At 37.6% G+C, this 22,302-nt stretch overlaps 3 protein-coding genes across 3 annotated transcripts; all 3 read right to left on the bottom strand.

Moving 5' to 3' along the window:
* Positions 1–290: 290 nt before the first annotated feature.
* LOC140782479 (protein root UVB sensitive 1, chloroplastic) lies at positions 291–7,759 on the bottom strand. Its single transcript, XM_073129066.1, has 7 exons — positions 6,949–7,759; positions 6,291–6,566; positions 4,421–4,477; positions 3,898–4,096; positions 2,739–2,845; positions 1,102–1,278; positions 291–996 (listed from the first exon to the last, which is right to left on the bottom strand). Exons 1-7 carry the CDS (start codon positions 7,699–7,701, stop codon positions 712–714), a joined length of 1,854 nt encoding a protein of 617 aa, XP_072985167.1. The 5' UTR covers positions 7,702–7,759; the 3' UTR covers positions 291–711.
* Positions 7,760–8,632: 873 nt separating this feature from the next.
* Positions 8,633–13,560, bottom strand: LOC140781868 (uncharacterized). The gene is made up of 9 exons (XM_073128143.1): positions 12,996–13,560; positions 12,645–12,777; positions 12,377–12,454; positions 11,070–11,436; positions 10,860–10,972; positions 10,349–10,513; positions 10,114–10,244; positions 9,065–9,157; positions 8,633–8,991 (listed from the first exon to the last, which is right to left on the bottom strand). Exons 1-9 carry the CDS (start codon positions 13,142–13,144, stop codon positions 8,832–8,834), a joined length of 1,389 nt encoding a protein of 462 aa, XP_072984244.1. The 5' UTR covers positions 13,145–13,560; the 3' UTR covers positions 8,633–8,831.
* Positions 13,561–19,235: 5,675 nt separating this feature from the next.
* LOC140782810 (pentatricopeptide repeat-containing protein At5g61370, mitochondrial) lies at positions 19,236–21,905 on the bottom strand. Its single transcript, XM_073129594.1, has one exon. It carries the CDS (start codon positions 20,947–20,949, stop codon positions 19,531–19,533), a length of 1,419 nt encoding a protein of 472 aa, XP_072985695.1. The 5' UTR covers positions 20,950–21,905; the 3' UTR covers positions 19,236–19,530.
* Positions 21,906–22,302: the final 397 nt, after the last annotated feature.

The raw sequence follows: 22,302 nt of genomic DNA, 5'->3' as shown, positions 1-22,302 counted from the left end.
TTATCACCCTTTCTATTATGAGATGAAATCCTCTCATGTAAATAGATAAACAACTTTGATAAAGGACTCAAGCAAGTGTAAGACATACCTGACCATCTGAATTTCCCAATTGCGGGCGAGCTCTGCACCTGCCATTAAACTGTTTTTAACATATGAATCAAGTACCTTAGCAATTCAAGTTAACAATCAATTGAAGGCTTAGCGAGGATTAATACAGTTCCCAACTGATTTCAAATGGAACTCCCTTCAGAAAACCCAAGATATTTGGAAGTGAGATGAGAGCGAGACAATGAAACTTGAGCAGACTTGGATAATAGATGGCTTTTCAAAGAATAGTTATATAGTCTTGTTCAATCACTACCTTTAACTGGTATTCTTTTGAAAGCCAAACTATCTCAAAACATGAACTATACCCAATTGTGTGCCAAATCAAGGCTTTAATTTTTAACAAAATGATTTCTTTTCTGCAAACCAAATGATCTATCAATTAGACCCGGCATTATCAGGCAATCAGAATTTCCAGGGTAAAAATAGCCAGAGCCCTCAAGGGCCAACAACTCCGGTACTCTAGTATCATCGAATCTTTGTCTATGTCCTGTCACATGTGGAGAGAGAACAAGTTGATAATTTTACTCGTTCTTCTGAACTCCACATTTCTTGGAGATCACATCTGCGCTTATCTTATGATTCCGGACAATAAGGTTTATCTTGTCAACCTGTCTGAGGAGGAACACCATAACCTGGGCGAATCTTGTTGGGTAATGGCCTCGCTACCAGCCCATCAATAACCCAGCCGCTTTGTAACCCATCATTTTTTATATGGCCGAATTCTCTCTCTACATAATCCAAAGATATCTGCAGACGTCCACCTGGTCTGCAATCATCACAAATGCTTTTTGATTCAATCCCTACGTTTTTCTCCAGCCAGTAGAGATAGTTGACGTGGAATATAGATTTGAGCATATCTTCCGAAGAAGAGTCTTCTTTAAGAACAACCTATAAGTAATGCCAGATGTTTGATATCCATGGATATAAATATGCAAAAGGATGAAGAACTAATTCATGAAGAAGGATTAATGAAATCTTGAATATCTAACTTACAAAAAATGTTCCTCCATTTTCTGTAAGAATGTAACTTTCATTTCTGAACAGCTCAAACAGGGCAAATGCGTCCTCTTTGCTGCTGATGACTTCACTGAGCTTGGACCCCAGTTGCAACCGGCGACAAATCTCAGATGATGCATTTTTGGCTTCCACAGATAGTGTCTGGAACAGTCCCTGAAGCAGGAATCAAATATTAAATTTAAGATGCTCTGGTGCAGATCAGAATGGCCTTCTGAGATTGATAGCTCACTAAGCTGCAATCAGCATTTAATATCCTAAATCATAACAAGGTATCTTAATAACAAAAACTCCATTTTAGGCACCACTCAAATCTATAAATTAGTCAAGAATTTCTTTTATCAAATAAGAATACCCTTGCCCTTATGATGTTGTGTGTGCATGATGGTGGTGGTGGTTGGGTGGGAATGCAGCAGCCACTTCCTGTGTTAAGACTATTGGTTTGCTCTATTTAACTTCCAGCAGGAACAAGGAAATGAAGCTATCAATTTCTATTTGACCTGACTAGCTTGCATGAACCAACAAGCAATTTCCAAACAAACAAAAAAAAATATTAATTATCTTAGTGGGACCCTCTTAATGAATGTTTGAGTGACAACGATAGACAAAAGGCATAAACTTGCTTAAATTAGGAAGAAAGAGAAAAGATTTATCATTTAGGTCAACATAATTACATAAAAAGTGAATCAGAAATTCTGAAGGAAAAGATCAAAACAGAAATGGATGACTTATTTTCACACTTTACTGGATGAGAACCAGAAAGATGTCCTAGATTTAGAGCTAAGTAAAGAAGGCATGGATACATAATACATAAATGCAAGAAAGATAAGATTACAAGGTTAAAGAATATACAACTAGGTTGTAGGTCCCAATAGTATGCCTAGACATATAGAGATTATTAAGAGACAGGTTGAATTTGTTTGACTAGTCGATATGACAGAATTAGACATGCTGAAAAGATGCAGGGTGAGTAGAGAAAGAGTATTTTAGTGACAAAATGCAGTAAATAATAACATAAGAGCTATACCAATTTAATTGAGTTGTGAAATCAAAAGTGAATAATACTATGAAACTATGGGAGAGGATAATTGAACAGAAGTTAAAAGATGAAATGTATTTTTAAATCAGTATGGTCCACTGACGCAGATCAACTAAAAAAGCTACTTGCATAGTAATATCATTCATAGACTAATAGAACTAAATGATAGTCTTGATCAGTTATATAAATTGCCTAAGCTCTGTGACAGGGTTCCTAAACTTTAGTGGTTATAGAGTAGAAAGGAAAGTCTGATAAATATTGATGTTTTTTAAAGTATGTGACAAGAAAAGGCTGATGATTCCTTACTGACAGCATCTCGAAAGAGATCTCTAGAGGACATTTCTAGTTTGCAAAATTTCAGTAGGGTTGAAAGAGAAAGGTCAGTCATCAGTAAGATGGTTCTAGCTAACTTCACATTTCTGCACTAGTTTAAAAGACAACATAACAATCAATAGCAGACATCAAGTACCATTAGTTCATACTGTGCCTCGCCCAAGAAAAGCAGTCATAGTTAACCTAGATAGAGTTCCCAAACATAAGAGGCAATTTAGAGTAAAAATATTGTAGTTACACTCACTTTATGCGTAGTGATGATTGGCACGCCAGGGAAAAGTGGTTCTGCATCATTAACTTCTTTCACTGAAGGAACCTGTCCACTCAATAGATATTCGCTGAAAACCAGATCTGCTCCAAAAAAGAAAAAAATAATTTCAAACTAAACAACATTTAATTTAGTAAGATAAAACTAAAACAAATATTAAAACACTCATCACATGCATTTAGAAAATTCATGTTTTATATTTTTTTTCCTAATAATAAGAAGTATTTACCTTAAGATATGAATATCAAGGAACTAACAACTAATTTTGGAAACATGTGCCCAGCTTGTCAGGATCTACAATATATACACAGACAAAAGTACTAAAAGGATACACACACACACACATAAATATATATGGGAAGGTCTTTCACCATGAATCAAGAACTCATAAAAGGCACAAATCAAACAAACAAAATGTGCTAAAAATTTTACAAAGCAAACTGTCAAGCTCCAAATGTTTGATACTGATGTAAGTATCTTACAACACATTAAACAAAGTCTACTAATCGCATATTTTTAAAACCCATCATTGCCATAAAAATTAAAACAATAGCCAACGGTTACAATGCTTGGTGTGAGTTACCATTCAGCTTTAGTCGTTCAATGACAGCACTCTTCTTTTTAAGTTTTTATACTTCTAACCCATCAAAAATATAGAAATATCATAACATGGATTGCCAACATTGTAATTTTTTAGGTCACCTAATTAATGTAGGAACCCCATAACTCCCTGACTGTTACTCTCCAACCCTGAAAGTCCAGATCATGTTAGTGCAGATTCTCAACATATATGTTTCTCATGAAGTTAAAATGGTTGCCATGAAGCTCAATCCAACAAAAAGGATACTAAACATATACACATATGTGCCATGCCTCGGCCTATCAACCGCACTACCACTGGAATATAAAACTATTGACCACCAAGATTGAGATAAAGTTAAGCTAAACACTAATATACTACTAAAGATGACTCCGTATATCATAATGAGAGACTGAGATGTAAAAAAATGAATTTTTCCAATTAAATATTTACACACTGACCATTGTATTCTTAATAACTTCATAAAAAGAGCGACAATTAATATTCTGTAAGAAAAAAAAATACTGGAGATGAGTAAAGAAACAGAGAGATTACTTGCACGATAGGGATTTAGAGTCCTTAGTTGAATCGACTGATACGACTTAAGATTGCAGTACATGTGAACACATGTTACTGCAACAAATGAAGAAAGAGCTAAAGGTGCAGATGAGCCAATGGAGTTGGCCAATGCTATTCCAATCGCAATCCCTAGGAACTTGCTAACCATTCCTTGAGCTTCACCTTTTGCAATAACCTGCAAAATTACCAATCATGAAAAGTTACAATATCTGAACTAAGACCTGAATGTATATGTTTTTAGGTCATTAGATATATTGGACAACTTTTGTAACAAAATATTATTTTGAAGCATCTTTATCTAATACAGTGTAATCAAGCATCCATTGATAATGTACACCAACAAACAAAATTGGAATACTGTATATGTTGTATAATGTCTGAATCTCAAGCATGCTGGAAAATTTAATGATCATACACTGAATAAGCTGCAACTGCACAGTTGATACACCAATTTCAAAGAAATATTATAGATGGGACATGCTAAGGATCTCATGTTTACCTCCGCAAAGTTCCTTTGTACAGCAAAACCTGCATAGAAGCAGCTTCTAGTAGCAGCCTGCAATAAAATGAATAAGAGACAAGTTTAGCCATAGATGGATAAACATAATGAAGCCACCAGTATGACATAATCGATGGCAATGCCAGATGAAAATGTCTAAATCCAGCTAAGTAGAAAAGATATGTTATTACCTGAATAATGCAAATAGGGTAGTAATTAGATCATAAATCACACATATTCAGCAGTATATTAGGAACAAATAAAATTGTGAGATACTAGGAATTCCCAAAATTTCTTTAACAAAAGAGCATAAACGAAACAATAGGAACCACCATAACTAAACTAATCAGCGTCATGTAAACCTTTTATTACACAAATGAGCTCACTGTGTATAACATCTCACAACCACAAAAGGCATGTGTTCGCATAGGACCTATTAGATTTTGATACTATTGAATAAAAGGGAGAGTACTAGATAGTTTGTCACAAATATGAATAATTTTTCATTTTACAAATAAAAGTGAGTGAAAATGCAAATATATATATATATATGTATGTATGTATGTATGTATGTATGTATGTATGTATGTATGTATGTATGTGTGTGTGTGTGTGCATGCGTGCGCGTGTATGTGTGTGCCAACTTGACCTTATATCAAATGGAGACGTGATAAGAGCATAAAAGTACACCTAAATACCTCGTATACTAGTCTATTTGCTATCTTACAATCATAATATTATTGATTTAATGCCATATTCTTACTAAAGTCACTTTGTGCAGGTTGCTAGGAAAATGAATTTAAATTAGATCAGATGGCACAAAGTGGAACATAGAGTGGCTTGAATGCGCTGTTTTCCTATGTTTGAAGATCCATCTAAGCTGAAGGTTTAATTTGAAATAGCAATCCAACCAAGTCAAATCAGCTGTCATGAGTCCAACGAAGCTATATATGATTTCGATCCAGAATTCCTATTATAAGCTATTTTTAGAATCCCTATTTTCAGAATTTTCAAACATTCCTTATTTGAGAGAATGCTTTCTGGAATTTCCTATTCCAGGACTTTCTCATTTAAAGAAGATTCCTTTCCAGAATTTTCTACTATGAATGTGTCCAATTTTGAGATTTTTGGAGTTCCTATTTGTCTAGCTCGAAATTAGGATTAGTGCTGGTTTTTTTCTTGGGAGCATTCTGATCCACAAGAAGTACTTGAAATGAGACAAGCAGCTACGTATAGCTACTTCCACTTTGACTTCAGAGAAGGGATGGATCTAAACATTTGTATTTGTCTTCTAACTTAATAAATTCTGGATTCTTAATCTTTTGGTTATGGATTTGAATGCTTTTAATACAAATGATATCTTTGAATGCTTTTAATACAAATGATATCTTTAGATAGTTCATTAATGAAATACCAAACTTGCTTGTTTCTTTGCTCTATCGTTGTCGAAACAAGACATGTAGATACTTTGGATTAGAATTTTGGTGATTGCATTATACAATATGCTTTGAATACCACTGCAGCTATGATATCCTTGGATCAAATCCAACAGAGATAGCCATGTTTATAACTGGTTTAGATGATTCCTTGGTTCGTAGTCTCCTTTCTCATTTATTGGTTTTTTTCTCAGTTTCTTTGGTACTAATCAATCTTAATTTTCAATTCACAATTTCCTTGGTTTGTCTTCGATCTTGTTTTCTTTACACCTGATCACACTTATCCTCTCCCTTTGGATTCGACCTTGGACTTTCTGAGATTACTACTTGAATGATCTCCAACACTTGGGAGCGCATCATCACAAGTTAAGCAACATGTATGACCTACTGACCTAGATCTAATAAAGCAATTCTAATCCAGGGATTTTCCTCACCTGTATCAAAGCAGCTGCTGAACGACCAGCTCCCGCAGCTGCACCAATCAAAACAAAATGATGAGGAAAAACTGGAGTCAAAATCTCCAATCCATATGCAGCATTTTCCAGAAGATCTGCAAACAGCCTCCATCCCTTAGGATTGACATCAAAATGACGACCAAATTTCGACAACAATATTTTGCTCAGATACCCGAGTCCATCCTTGAGCACCCAATTGACTGCCGCAGCTGTTGGTATTGCACCCTTTCCTAATCCAACTGCATAAAGTAAAGCCTGAAAGCAACAGATGCAACAACAGAAAATGTACAGTAATTTAATTCTGGCCAGTAGGAATAAGGTGAAAGAATTCATATCTTTTACGAATTAGATTGCAAATGAAAATTGCTTCAAATGCAGTGAATGTATTAGTGTCAATATAATCAAAATCCATGTCAACGAGAAACTACCGTTCTATTATTCTTTTTATGCTAAGTTTGGCCCAAAATAAAATAATCAAAATAAAATAAAAATAGCCAAGGTAGCTTGCTCCCTTCCTAGTGGTTCCACATCCAGTAGAATATCTTCAGGAACAACCTTAAAGAATTAAATTTAAAGAACAACAGAACGATAGCGGTAAACTGGCTGAAAGAGATTACATAAAAGAAGAAGATAATACCTGGGTGGAAAGGACGCCGCTGACTTGGCTGGCGATGCCCTGAACCGCTCTCCACAGGGAATATTCAAGGTAATCGCCGCTAACGCTGTGCGGGAATCCATCAGGGAGCATCAAATGGGCGAACATATCCCTGCAATAGCGCCAGCAAGATTCCATCCCATGGTGGAAGATTCCGTTCCACTCCCCCTCCCCCTCTAAGTGAGAAGCAACGAACGAATCCCGAAGAGGATCAGGGGCGAGCCTCGTCCTCTTGCCTCCTCTTATTTCCCAAACAAAGTCATCACCTTTACCACCACCGCCAGCGTCGCCATCACCATCACTACTAATGGCGACGGCGGGAGAAGGTAAGAAGGAGAGGAGCAAGAAGAGGGAGGCAAGAGGGTTGTGCCTAATGAATCGGAGGAAGAGTAGTAGCAAGCCAACGATAGCAGGAGGAGGAAACCAGCCATTGGGATCGAAAGGGTTCCCGCGCCACCACCTCCCGTTGCCGTTGTTGTTGTTGTTTGCGTTGTTGCCGCTGCCACCGCCATGGAGAGGAAGAGGAGGAGGAGGAGGAAGACGAGATGGAGATGAGAGAGAGTGGAGGTTTACAGGGCCAGAGGGAACACGTACCACAGAGATGGGTTTAGGGTTTGGGTTGGAAATAGAAGCGGAAGAGGAGGGACGAGAGGCAAGGCGAGGAGGAAGAGGATGAGTGTTAGGGTATGGTAGAAGCAGCCACTGCCCCATTAGGCCGTTCGTCGAGGCGACCATTACTGGCCACCAACACCAAGGTTATTATTATACGGATACTGATGATAAATTTGGTACATGATACGAATAAGAGATCCGTATAACTATGGATAAATGTGAGATGCACGAACCTTATGGAGCAGAAATTATAACATGCAAAAGTAAAAAAAAATTTAAATTCTTATTTGATGATACCATATAAGATAATATTTACGCGGGTGAACAAATCGTTGTCTAAATTAACAATTTTATTCAATATAAATCACTTTCTTTATTAGTGGTTTTGGGTACAGTGTTATGCAAAGAATAAATAAAAATGGCTCACGAGTTGGCCACTTTCGTTTTGGAAACAATTTTTCTAGACATAATCCTATGATACTAACACAGACTAAAAATCCCATGGTCCCGTAAATAAATCTAAAACTTATGTACTTAGATATTGTTTGATGAGCAGACACAGAGTGGTTCAAAAGTCACATTCTCCCACCCTATATTGGATTCCAGTTATCTGACTATTTACTTCTCTAGTTGAATTGTTAATTTTCGTTGTTATTTAAACTTAAAACGAGTTAAAAGCATACCCTGAACTACAAACCAATTTGCTCTCGATATCTTGTTACTAATAACTTAAAATTAACAGCTTTTGAAAGGTTTCATATAAGGAGCTATTTAGAAAAAAATTATTTCGCAACTTTATTCTAAATCGACCCTTATCTTTTGCATTGTATCTAAAGTCTTGAGTCAGGCATTGGAAAAAATAATGATGCTGCCAGTTGGGAGGACATCAGCATAGATACAACTAAAATAAAGAAAACAATACAAAAAGCTAGTCCCAAAAATTTTGGCCTCAAATCCTGCTTAAAGGTGATAAGTCTCAACAATCTCAGTTCAGCTCAGCAGTTATCATAGCAGATCTAGCACCATACAGACGGTGGTTTAAAGAACAACGTAGTTTAACAAAAATGAAATGATCGTAAATCATGATTAAGAATGTCTCAACTCCCACATCCAGATTGTCTTTTTTAGTCAGATTATGATGTGATGATGTTTTAACATCGGAATTCTGCGGCCAGTAGTATCACCTCTAGTAAATAAGGACGCTACAAGAGAGGCTGCGTGATTTAGAACATACAACTACTACACAAGAGAGCTCATGGAACTGCTACGGAGCCAGCCTGACCCAAAGACTCCCAGGATGATACGAGGCGAAGCAGATGCAACCTCTCGACAAATGGTTCAAGAACTTCTACCTCCTCTACCGGTGCAAAGGCCATGCATATGCTGAGTTCTTGGACTGCTTCACCGTACCTCCTGTAAAATGGAAATTAGGCATACTTCCTGTACAAACGTTGTAACATAATTCACAATGGTGTAATGCAATTACCTGCTGTAGTACAAGAGCATGCCACGGTCTCTTCTTAGAGTCCAATTGTCAGGCTGCAGAAGCAACAACCTTTCTGATGCCATGATGGCCAACCTACAAAACGAGCAAAGAAGGGAACTATTCCATTAAGAATTCATCTAATCATCCTAAAAGAACCAAGATTGTTCGATTTGGCGCAACCTTTCTTTCTGTTCCACTGATATCTAGAACAGAATAACCGATACTAGAAAAACATGAATAATAGACTTTAAGTTTTGAGATTCAGATATCTAACTAATCATGTCACATATAAATCCAGTGTTTCCTCTTCAGATCAGCTTCAAATAAGAAATAGCAACTTTATAAATTAATGAAATATGTAGATGAACCGCTTCTAAGAATAGGGAAATAAAACCACGAGTTGGTATACTTTCCCTTGACACAAAAATGCACTAATAAGTAATAAAACCCCAGTCACAACAATATATTGCAACTTGCAAGCTCACGGATCCTTTCTTCTGCATGATGGGTAACACATCATACATTATATAATAACTTCAAGCTCAAAACAAGATCCCGCTTCATGTGCCATTATCAATTACAATAAATTTATGCCTGTCTTAGAGCCATCCTCTTTAAAGTTCTATTAATGTTCAAACTTGCTCAGTATATGACTAAATAATGTGCTTTGAATACACTATAGTGTATAAGTTACTCTACTCATTTGACAGTATTCAGCAACATACTCCATTATCAAAATAGTAAATTGACCAAAAACAATAGGTTCCTATCAGACACAGATGTGCGTATCCAATTTTTATAATGTGCATGTAGCAGTTTGATTCTTCGACTACACACTTTAGACACTTTCCATCCATTATACATTTCAAAAGTCATTGATAGACCATCAAAACTGATGATACCATTTTAATCATTGATTCATCATGAACACTATATAGCAGTTTGAAACTTTGGCTACGCTTTACAATTTTCTGCAATGGAATTACGATTCAAAATTACTGATAGACCACCCAAATTAAAGATCTACTTTCTTGAGCGACAACAATTACCTGAGCTCTTGAGGTCGCAATAGTGGAACTTTTTCCATGCTGCCTTTATCGTGCCCAGGGTAAATCGGCCTAAGAGGTGAAGTTAACATCAATCCATGATTCATCTTTGAAGCCCGTTTCCAGTGAAGCCTCTGTAAACAAGGGAAAGGTGAGACTACAAGATATAGTGGATAAAATTGATTTCGTGGCCTTCACTGCTTAACTCGGAGTGTTGCCGGTTAACTAGAAAACTTACAATCAAATTAGCCAGGGCAATAGCAATAATATCTCTGTTAGTTGCAACTTCAAGTCCTAAAAGTGTTTTACTGTTCAAATCAGATGCCATTGATCTTGGATCCTCAATGCATCTACCATTTATTGTCGCTAACAAGCTATGTCCTGAAGAAGCCCTGAAAAGTTCCTAAAAAAACAAAATAACTAGTTAGTAGTTAGATTAGGTAGAAAAAGGAGATCACCCTGTGACACATTGATTCTCAGAAAGTAAGGACTTGAAATATATAGCAACAGGTTAATAAGTCAATCAAAGGGAAAAGTAAACCAGGAGGAGAGCATTAAAACAGAGAAAAAGAACTGGAGGCACAAGTATTGATTCCCGATGCTGAATACTATGTTAGATAAACTAAATATGATCAATGAGGACTCTAATGGAGGGAAGTAAACAGTACCAGAATGGAAATATTAACCATCGCTTACTGAAGTGCAGGCATGACAAGTTACAAAAGAATCAGAATCTAGGAATATTGTACCTCTGGGTTCTCCGTCTGCGGCCAAATCAAAAAATCTTCCCCCACAGGAGAGCCCACTATAGTCACGCCGAGTCTCCGGCAAATTTCAATATAGATGATGCTGAGCATAATAGCTGCCAACAAGACAGAAATTTAATTTGGACCTACAAGCAGAGTATACTCTTAACTTAATATAGTCCAGCCAACTGCACATAGTAACAGCCAGTTTACCGCTGCCACATCCCGAGCAAAGTACTGTATGCAAGTACGAAAATTTTGAATCTACAAGCACGGGAAATCTCTTGAAGCGTCTTGATTCAAAAAGAACAGTGTTTACAGCCTCAACTACTTCCATCAAATGGCAACCTATGTCCCTTGTAACCAACTCTGCCTCCACTTCCTTTGCTATCATATCTAACTCAGTCAACCACCCAGATATGCTCTTGCCAGATAAAGAAAGTTCTTCTACATCATTAACTTCAGACTGGGCCTTGAAGGGTACAGAAACATCTTTTCTCTCATTTATAAATGAGCAAGCATCCTTCTCTCGGTTAAAAGCTATGAAAGCTTCGTCTTCAGCAGCAACATACAACAAAGCCTGAGGTAAAAGTTTGCAAGTAAAGCTCAACATTGATCATAACTTTGTCTTGAATACAGTATCTCTAGAAATGAGGAGTGCAGAAGTGCTAATTTTATGTTACTTAAGCTACTAAAGTATTCATAGACAATGTACAATTCTGCCACCAAGTACATAGAAGTAGTGATAGTCAAAGAGTAAAACCTGTGTCATGCAAGCTGCATGCATTGCCTAAAAATGATAAATTCAATTCTTGAGAGGCATCCAATATGCAAAAAATAATAGGTTCTTGTGCAATCTAAACTATACACCAAATCTGTTTTGTGTAAATCAGTTTTGACAAATTTAAATGAAGCTAACTAATAGGAAGGGCACAACCTGTGCATGCGAGCTACACTAACAATAATAAAATACAGTTCATCACAGGCATTAAAAACAAGAAGTGGTCCCTGTGCAATCAAACTTAGCCAGCATATATTGGTGGCATACCATTCTCAGAACAGATAATAACAAAAAGTACTGTGGACAAATATGGCCCATCTTTGTTTTTGTCATAGACACTTGCATAGTCATATCGGATCGAGATAATGATACATTCAAAATCTCTTAAATCTTCATTTGTAAGCGCTAAAAAGTCACATAGACACTAGCTAAGAATATGAATCCCTAACCTGAAAAATCTATCTTGATGCCATTTTCACACCATTTACTTATCCAGTCTCAAACATGGAGTAATAATGCAATATAAAAGTCATAAATTCACAAAGAGGGCCATATAAACAGAACGATCTTAAAACTCTACCAGCCACAGTAAGTAAAGCAAATGAGAGAAAAAAAAGAAAAATCTTTCTGCCAATCTATCACAATGTTACGATACTGAAAAAGATGGCATAGTTACTTATGAACTTAGCACCTTAACTTTTCACAATTCAAAAGATTTTGTTGATTGGCACCGCATTACCTTGGCAACGGAGACATCTTCATCCTGGGATTTGGAAGCGATCTCCCGGGCAAACCTTTCCCTCGCGAGCTTGAGAATCTGCATCCAGATTATTTTGCATGCATAATCCCCCCCAAAGGGAGCGATCAAAAGAACTCATCAGTTAAACATCAAGAAAGAGAAAAATAAAAATAAACAAAAGAAGTCAGGAGGTATCGGAAACAATATCGCGAGCCGCCGATCCAGCGGCATGCAATTGCGGACATCAAGGAGTGAGGACGGCGCAGACCTTGAGGTTTTGTGCATCAGCGTGAGGGGAAGAGGGATGATCCATCGCCTGACAGCAGAGAGTGGGGGAAGCCATGGACGGGGGAGTGCTCCCCACGTGCCTCGTCTTCTTCCCATTCCTTCGGCGATCAGACCTGGTCGTAACAACAAATCGTGTGTGGGGATAGAAACACTAACTAAGCCTTCTCTCTCTCCCTCCCTCCCTCGCTCCCTCTCTAACCCTATCTATCTCATCTTTCTTCCTTAGGAACCAAACTAACCCTAGAAACCTCTGAGGCATATCAACAAACAGATGGCGGGGAAGGTGAAAGAAGAGAAGAGAGTGAGGGAGCGCGAAAGACACAGCAATTACCTGAGAGTGAGCGATGAGAGCCCCGTCGCAGGAAAAGCCGGAGAGAGAAGCATGGCCGCGGAGGAAGAGGCGACGAACTCGGAAGCAAGAAGACGAGGCAGACGAGGAGAAGGGGAGGAGGAGAGGAGGTATATATCAAGCGTCCACATGATCGTTGGAAGTCGTCGTCGTGTTCCTCGTCGTCGTCGTAGTTACGGACTTGATGCAACAAAGCACGGCGTACGGCGCCGACTCTTTAGAGGGCTTGATGAGATCGGCAGCTCCACCACCGTCCATATGACGAAGAAGATGAGAGGCGATCTCGATCCTTATGACCATTAAAATTGGTCTCCTCCTCCTTTCTCCTTCTTGTATTATTACTCTCTCTCTCTCTCTCTCTCTCTCTCTCTCTCTCTCTCTCTCTCTTTCTTTTTCTTTGCTGAGAGGATTAGAGGAGAGGAAAAGGGAATGGAGCCGGCAGTACGAAAAGGGAAGTGCAGAGTGGGTGTGGGATGGAGATGACGCTAAAAAATACAGAGAGAGAGAGAGAAAGAATGCAAATGGCGTGATGATGAATGACCAGGCTGGAAGTTACCTGCATCGGAATTGTCTTTGATAGGGATAATCCTATTAAAAAAATGAAATTAAAATGAAATTTACCATAAGTAATTTAATTATGAGCAACTAATTAATTATATGCCTCTTCACAGTTCAGGACACTACAAAACCAATAACAAATAAAGTCCAGCGCTTCACTATCAGTGAGCTACTACAAAGCTTCCGCCAATAGGCAATAGATATGCATCATATATTAAATATATAAAGAATGACATAATATATGAAATACATCCATATCATATCACCTGTTATGAAAACAATATCTGCACGTAAATAAATTAGCTAGGATTGTTCGCTTTTGGCGACCCTAATTATTTTCACACTAAATATGTTGATAGAATTATATATTTATCGACACACAAGTAAATGATTGATTGTTCACCGTCGTAAACTAAGGATTTCACTTGTAAATTTAGATCCCCAACTAATAGTCTATATCATCTTACTATTCGATCTTCAACATATATATCTCAAAAGTTTTGACTCTTATTAATCGATAATATAATCGTTCATCTGAGTCCAGCGAACAATATAATTGATTATCTAGGATCCACAAACTGAGATCTGAACTCTACTATAAAATACCATAGTATAACTCTCTCATCTCATTATTCTTATTAGGGATGTGTCAGTTATTACCGAGACACCGAGATAGTGCACATATGGTTGTGACATGCTATTTTGTAAGTAAAATTTCAACATAACAATCAACATCCACTTTGAGAGACATCATCATCATCATCATTATAGAATAGGTTTGTGCTATATTATAAACATCCTATCATATAAGCAAGGTATCATCAACATAGTAATCAACACAACACCCACACTCAGAGGAACATCATCATTATAGAACAATTATGTGGTGTATTGCACACATGCTATCATATGAGGTATCATATATGGAGGAACATCATCATCATAAAATAATTACATAATTACATGCTATATTGTAAGCATGCTATGCCCAACCATATGCACTCATCTAAATAATTATATATTACTGTAGTTCTCTTTTAAAATTTTTTAACCTCGATGGTAGTCAGTTGGCCAAATCAATCACTCAACCTAGCATCATCGGCGAGCTACAAAAACAAGCATACGCGCTGACGCTACTCAATTAAAGGAAAGGAGAGAGGAAGTAATCTCGTCAACAACTAAGATGGCAGGGAGATCATCGAGCTCCTCCAACCAAGCGGTGGCACCGAGGGATAGAAGAAAGATAGAGAACTAGGGGAAGGGTTATTGCAGCCAAATGAGAGTGGAGGAAGGAGAGTAGAAATAGGAAGGGCCCCTTTATATGCTATATGTTATCACAGTGTCTCTTATGTGCATATGGAAAAATAGAAACTAAGCCCGCACAATAATAGAGAGGGGCCACAGATTGGGGATGTTATTATTCTCCTTCAGCTTTGTAGATTTCATTTAATCTAAAATAAAAATATTTTAGTAAAAATAGACTCCCTCATAAGTTTAAGAAATCTCCTCCATAAATTATTTTATATACAAAATAATATATTTTAATACTAGATAATATTTCTATAAGTATTTCTAGGCTATTTAGTTAGAGATAGTGCGCTCCTTCTACTGAGTGTATTATTGCAAAACCTAGAAGAGAGAGAAAATGACACATCTTATATATAAGTGACAATTTGCAAATAAATTAACAAGGTCTCTTTCACAATAAGACTAAAATGTGGACGTGAAATGCAAATAAAACCCCAAAATAAGAGGAAACGAAGACCCACGGTGGCTGTGATTTTCTTTTTAAAAGCTTTTGATGTATGACGTGGCACCAGCGGCGCACGATAGAATAGCATATCCAATCGAATATTATTCGCAAAATTAAATAAATATAAACGAAAGAAACAAGATCATATCATATGTTAGGGTACATTTCCAATCCCATTATTGCATGTCACGTCCTTGCTAAAGTGATGTAATGGAATAATAAGATCACGCCTAGTTATGAATAAAGAAAAATAATAGAGAGATAGATAGAGAGTTATGAGGTGGATTCCTCATAATCGAGATAATATTTAATAATTTTTTTTATGAAAGTATTATATATTCGTATAGTTTAGGTTTAGTTTCTTCTTTTTAATAACGAAAAAAAGATATATTACTTAGTTGCTTCGTAAATACCATTGGTACACTGCGTTAGCAAATATATCCGTCCCATATTTCTACCTCACTTTGCTAACCAATCAACCAACTTATTACCTTTTCTTCGATGGATATCAATAAACTTAATTCAAGTATAGTAGGAGCTTAAAAAGTTACGGTATTCACCGAGATGATTGTGCTTTATTTCTATAGATAGTGCGACTCGATTCAATTCGTAACGGTTCTGAACAGATTTTTAGTATGAAGCTTTCGAAGATTATTCTAGACGATCTAACAGTTAGATTCTTCTGAATTTTGAATATATTGCCACTTTTGAAGAGAGTTTCCGATGGATCTAAGATCTCAGAATTTGAATAGTTAGATCTTAAGATATCAACCAATCAATGATTGAAGGTCAGAATAAATTCTATGCTACCTGAGAGGTTTTGAAGATGAGAAAGAGGTCGGCCCTTAAGGACAATGGTGGTGCGGCGAACAAAAGAGTTTAGAGGCTAGACGTGACATTGCATGGTGACTTAGTTGGAGAGGAAGTAGGTGTAAGATGAGCCGGGGACCAAGAGAGGTCAAAATAGAGAGAGTTAGGGGGAAGCAATGCTCTGATAACTTTATAATGATGAAATTAGGACCGTCTCCACATATTTAAAAAGCCTAATCCTAGACCGACCCAGATAAGGATTCAATTAACTAATACAACTTGAAAAACCCAAGTCGAACTAGTGTTCACAATACATCTTATGACTCAACTAAAATAATTAATCAAATTGACTAGACTCACTTAACCAATTAACAAGTTGAGTCTATATTTAGCAGATAATAAAGTTCACATAACTACTAAAAATTATAAACGACCAAACTAGATAAATCGGCTCGACCATGTGAGCCAAATGTGTTACGAATGGATCCAATATGACCGAGTCGTATTAGAAGATTAGGCTATCTTCGTCCTCGTCGACCGAAACAAAAGATTATTTTCTTAATGGGAAAAAAAAATTATTGTTTATCTGTCTCTCTTAAAGTAAGCACTTTAACGGTGGGTCGAGGAAGATAAAATCTTTCTTTTGTTTAGCTGGAGTAGCTAGATATGGAATAAGACTCTCTCTTTTGTTTAGCTGATTAGCTTATCGTCAGTGTCTGTAGAAAGAAAAGAAAAGATAGCTTTCGTAGGTCAAGAGAATCTCGTGCTCATCCGTGGGGATATTTCCACCCTGCAAAAGAAAGTCTCATCATCTCTCTGCCACTTGTCTACTGCCTTCTTTTTCTTTCATCTTTCTTTTCTTGAGAGAGTTGGAGATAAGCTCAAGCCTCAAAGGAGGGCACGTGTGGAGATGGGTACGTGGGTGTGGACACTCGTGTTGAAGGCAAGCAAGCAGTGTTCTCCAGGTGGCCATTTTTCTTGTCGAAATTTGTATTTAGAAATGATACTTATCTTTACTTTCATCTTAATGTATAGTAATACCTCCAAATTTTTTAATTTTGATATCATATACTAGGTTGGTTGATATTTGAATAGGTTTACATAGTTAATTTTCTCTAATCCGCTAAGTTATTGTTGGAATTATTGGGCTTGGAGATCCCAGTAAGTGTAATGAGATCAATTTTTTTATCTTCCATTAATATTAAGTCCAAAACTTCATAAATTCTTGATTCGATCTTTGATAAAGACAAAAAAAAATGCTAAGATTTAGTACTATTACAGCTTGTTCATCTACAGATTTGTGTGATAAAAGCATAACAAGATTAGAAAGTTAAAAACAACACGACAGCAAACTATTTTGGTGCTGCATGCAGAGAGTATCTTAGTATACCATCAGATCAACATAGCGTGGTTTATTTGGAAGCAAATAAATAGTTTATGTTAATGGAACAACCAATCATTAAAGATAATTATTATACAACTATATAAGAATATAGCACATCATCAAATTTCACATAAGTTTGATTCATATCCAGTATGAGATAAAGAAAAATGAAGGTAGACAAAAAAAAATGTCAATGTTCTTTTTACATGACAAACCTGTTCATGTAGAGATCTTTGGTTGTCTTTCCTGGTCTCATGTGAAGCCATTCATCAACAACGAAGAATCCAAGATGATGCATGGCTTCTTCAGCAATTGGGTCCAAGAAGTGGAAGAACAATAGGAACTTAAAGTGAAAACTATTGTGGTTAGAAGAGTTATTCTGACAGTACATGTCAATCCAATTGCAGCTATCTAAAACTTAGCTATGAAATGAAAATTCAGCAAAAGAAAAGAAAAAAAAGCCAACTCTAATGCCTAAATGGACATCCGATATAAGTATTTGTATCCGAAAAAGTCCACTCGATCTGTATCTGTATCCGGTTTTTGGCAAACAACTGACCTGTATCTGAATCCAACTCGGATATGGATTTTCACCCATATCCGACCTCGGTCAGGTCAGATTGCGAGTCGGATAGGATAAAATCCAATTCTATTTTCACCCCTACTGATGCAATGAATATATGAAGGTTACCTACGATCAAAAGATATTCCTGAAACACTACTTTATCAGAACTTGGGTAAGTGATAGGTTGATAGTCTAGAAGGCAACTTCAGAATTACTCTGATAACCTCCATGAAGTTATAAATACTAAAATGTGTTTTTCTCACCTGACTTTGCGAAACACACAAAAATGATGACAATCTCTCCGGTAGGCAATTGCATAGCAAATATCCTATTTAAATCTAAAGGATACTAGAAAAACAGAACCACTACCAATTGTTATAGTGTTGTGGAGTTTACAATATATTACTATATCTAAAATAATTGTCCTTGTTCTATAATGTAAATGCTACACAATCTTGTTCCCAAGAGGAAAAAAGAGAGGAAAAAAAGAGAGGAAAGAAACACTCAAAATATATAATTCAAAATCTTCTTTCTGCTCATGCCATGAGTTCGAAAAGAAAAACAGTAACATAAATGGTAACACAAAAAGACATCTTAAAAATCTCGCATAATTACGTGTCCGAACGCAGTAGAAATTAGGCACGCAGATAAAAGACAATGAACCAACCAAAAGTTCTAGAACCAATTAAGCATGCAGAATAAATTAACTTGCAAACCCTGGATTAGTAGCACAACAAAACAACTAATAAGCCATAAACCTGAGAAGAAGTGCATAACTAATGAAGGAAGGCTAAATGCATACTCATACAAGTGCACTAGCGATTAAGTCAATAGATAAATGGAAACATCAGGCTAGATAAAGAAAGACTAGGCAAAAGTATAACGAGCACCCTGAAATTAAATTCAGTGTAGATCTTTCCAGTTGATCTGCACTTCACAAGAAAGACAGCATATTGATGTTCTCCATTTCTTGATCGACAGATTCAACTTCGATTAGTTTACCAGAATTTGAGATGTGAACCTCCACTAGAATTTCAGAAAAAGCAGAGGCCTAAGGTTCTATCAACATCCTTCAAAGATTTTAAAACTATATATCAGCAAGAACACAAGGCTATCACTAGTTGATTAAAAGTACATCATGCAAACTCTCACTTCAATTAATTGAAAATATGTCGGCAATCTAAATAGATTCTCTGATGTTTTTGTCATTGTCCAATTGTGTTCCTGAATCCAATATGACAAGGAGATTATAACTACAATATATGGGAAATGTCAAATGTCATAACACTAAAATATTGACAAGTAATCCCCTCCTCATTCTACCTCAACTCAAAAACAGAACAAATGAAAAGGAAAAGAAAGAAAGCACCTGCAACTATCAAGACAAGAAATTCTTCTGTATGTGGAAAAGGCAACAGAAGATTTAAGTGGAGTCAGCGATTACCTATTAAGCTTTCTGATCTTTTTTCTTTGCTAATCTTCTTTTTGGTTTCACCAGCACCTTGCTTCCTTTATATCCTACCTTCTTGTAGTCCTGTGACTGCAAATTCTTCAGAGGCCGTGTTGGTTTGAACACCTTCGTCTTCGAAGGGTCCAACAGATTGCTCGAGCATTCAAGTGCAATTCCCCTTTGAACAGCTTCATCCCATAGGCTTGTTCCTTCCTCAAACCCTCCACTTCTGCAGAGCTTCTCTATTAGCAAATCATAGGTAGGTCCACAATCCTGAGCAAAAAACCGCTTCCTCATTCTGTCAAACATGAGGAGGGCATGATCCACCTTCTCCACCCCGCATAGCACACCAATCAAACCATGGTAAAATTTTGCACCCGGCGCCAACCCATCCTTGAGCATCTGATCCACAAGCCTATTCCCTCTCACAAATCTCCCTGTCAAGTACAAAACCCGGACAACAAGAAAATAGCTAACCCAATCAGGAGCACAGCTCGCCTTCCCTTCCCGCATTAAGTAGAGCATGCGGTAAGCTTCCTTCACCCTCTTTGCGCTTCCGAGATGAGAAAGAAGTATGTTAAAGCTAGCAGCAGTCGGCGAAACACCAGAGGACCGCATCTCCGTCAAAATATCAGTAGCCTCCGAGACGAGCGCAGAAGGATTGAATTTGAGATTCCTATGGCAAACACAACGAAGCAAGTCATTGTATGAAAGCAAGCTTGGGGGGATTCCCTGAGATTTCATTTCCTCCATAACTCTTCTGGCCTCCCTAGCATTCCCATTGACGCACCACCCATGGAGAAGGCTTCTCTGTACAACAATGGCCACAGATTCTTTAGAAAGCTCGTCCTTGTGGTGATATACGACACCCTCGGCTTTGCGAGCATGGCCTTTAGAGCAAAGAGCTTGTACAACATTGAGGCTACTCGAATTCGGCAACATTTTCTTTCTCTCGAGACATCTAAAAAGCTTGACAGCATCATCTTCCTTGCCGGCTTTTACGAGGGTGTCAACAACGACGGCGAAGGTCTCCGGGGATATTGCATGCCCAGCCTTCTGGAGATCCGAGACGGCGACGCCAACAGCAGTGAGATCACCCATAGAGGCGAAGGCTCGGATTGCGCGGTTGAAGACATCCGCCCCCAAATCGCTAGGGTTCTTGGAGTGGCACCAGGAGAAGAATCTGAGGAGCCTTCGGCTAGTGGTGGCGGTGGAGGTATTGGTGCAAGAATCGATGACTTGGGTGATCAGAGAATGGGTAATTGGGATTTCCGAGCAGTTGTTGAGGTGGGATTCAAGGTCGTCAAGGCTGCCGACGCCAGAGGAGATGAAGTCAGCGAGAGAGTTCGTGTGGAGGAAGAAGGCAAAAGAAGAGCGAATTTGGAACCCATTCGCAAGGAGTCTCACTCTCATCATTCTACCATCATCCAGGAGCTAATTCGATACTGCGTAGCATTAGAAAGGAGGAGCATAAATGGTTGACTTTCTTCTACTTCAGAGCCTTCTAACACTTCTGGGAACAAGACTTCAAGCCCGTTAACATACAACTAGAAAACTAAAGAACATGAGCAATTTTACCAGTGATCTACGACTACGATCCTGGAAAGAGTGCAAAGAAGAATAAATTGAAAGCGATCTTACACAGAAGAAGAAAAAACTACTACAATTTCAACGGTTTCGAGTAGGAGAAGGTGGAATATTCTAATAGATATGTTATCTAGAAAGAAAAACCATCAATTTACAGCTAACAATAGAAATGCTCTAAGGCCAATTCCCCCCGGTATATAACAAAAGTCAACTCACATCCCAAACCAGGTCACACTACAAGATAGATTGAAGAAAAACATTGCTATCAAACGGTCGTATACATGCAATCCAACAAACCCAAATCAGAACTCGTCTTCGTAACTCATAAGAAGAAGGTAGTAGCCATGATCGGAAGGCCTACTGGAGGTTAATGCAACCTGGATGTGATTCATCTGAAGCAGCAAACAATTAATCATCCGTTGTAAGAACAAAAAAAAGAAGAGAGAGATGTAGAGAAGAAAGACGAAAGGTCGTGTTAGAGGTAAAAAGAAGAAGAAAATGGAGGAGAAAAAGTGTAAAAGAGGTTCGAATGAAAAGCCTCAATAACAAGAGAGATTGAAACACCACGCCAAAAGTATGGAAGAGAGGAAGGAGGAAGACTCTTCCACTGAGTAAAAGTAGAAAAAAAACTCATTCTAGACCAGAAAATCAACAAGCTTTTTCCAAGTCTAATCATATTTTACTCCAATTTATCAGCCTATAGTTAGCTTCTCTAAATTACAATAACGGTGGCATCGAACGGCACGAGATGGCACGGCACATGCCGCGACACTTATCGGTCGTGCCGTAATAAAATAAAAGAAAGAGATAAAAGATACTCACCTTTGCTATTATAGTCGTCGTCGTCGCAATCGCTCGTCGATCACTGATCGTCGATTGTCGCCCGTAGATCGCTTCGTGCCCTAGTCATCCAGAGAGAAAAGAGCGAATAGTTTTATAATTCTGATAATTATTAGTTGGGCTAATAATACTCTTCCATTACCCATGAAGATTGAGCGATGCCATTTAACATGTTAACCAAAGCTAATGAATCTCAATTCGATCCAAACGTTGGAAATGTTTTTGTTTAAAAAAAAAAAGGGGGTTGGGATAGACCAAATCACTCAGCCAACAATCACATAGGATAACCATCTTCCGTCAACAGGACCAAACCTATGCCAATTTTGCCGGGCCGTGCTCTAC

Source organism: Typha latifolia, chromosome 2 (genome assembly GCF_019914945.1).
Source record: "Typha latifolia isolate L0001 chromosome 2, TyphaL0001v2, whole genome shotgun sequence".
NCBI classification, from domain to species: Eukaryota; Viridiplantae; Streptophyta; class Magnoliopsida; order Poales; family Typhaceae; genus Typha; species Typha latifolia.
This window is presented reverse-complemented; position numbering and strand designations above follow the sequence as displayed.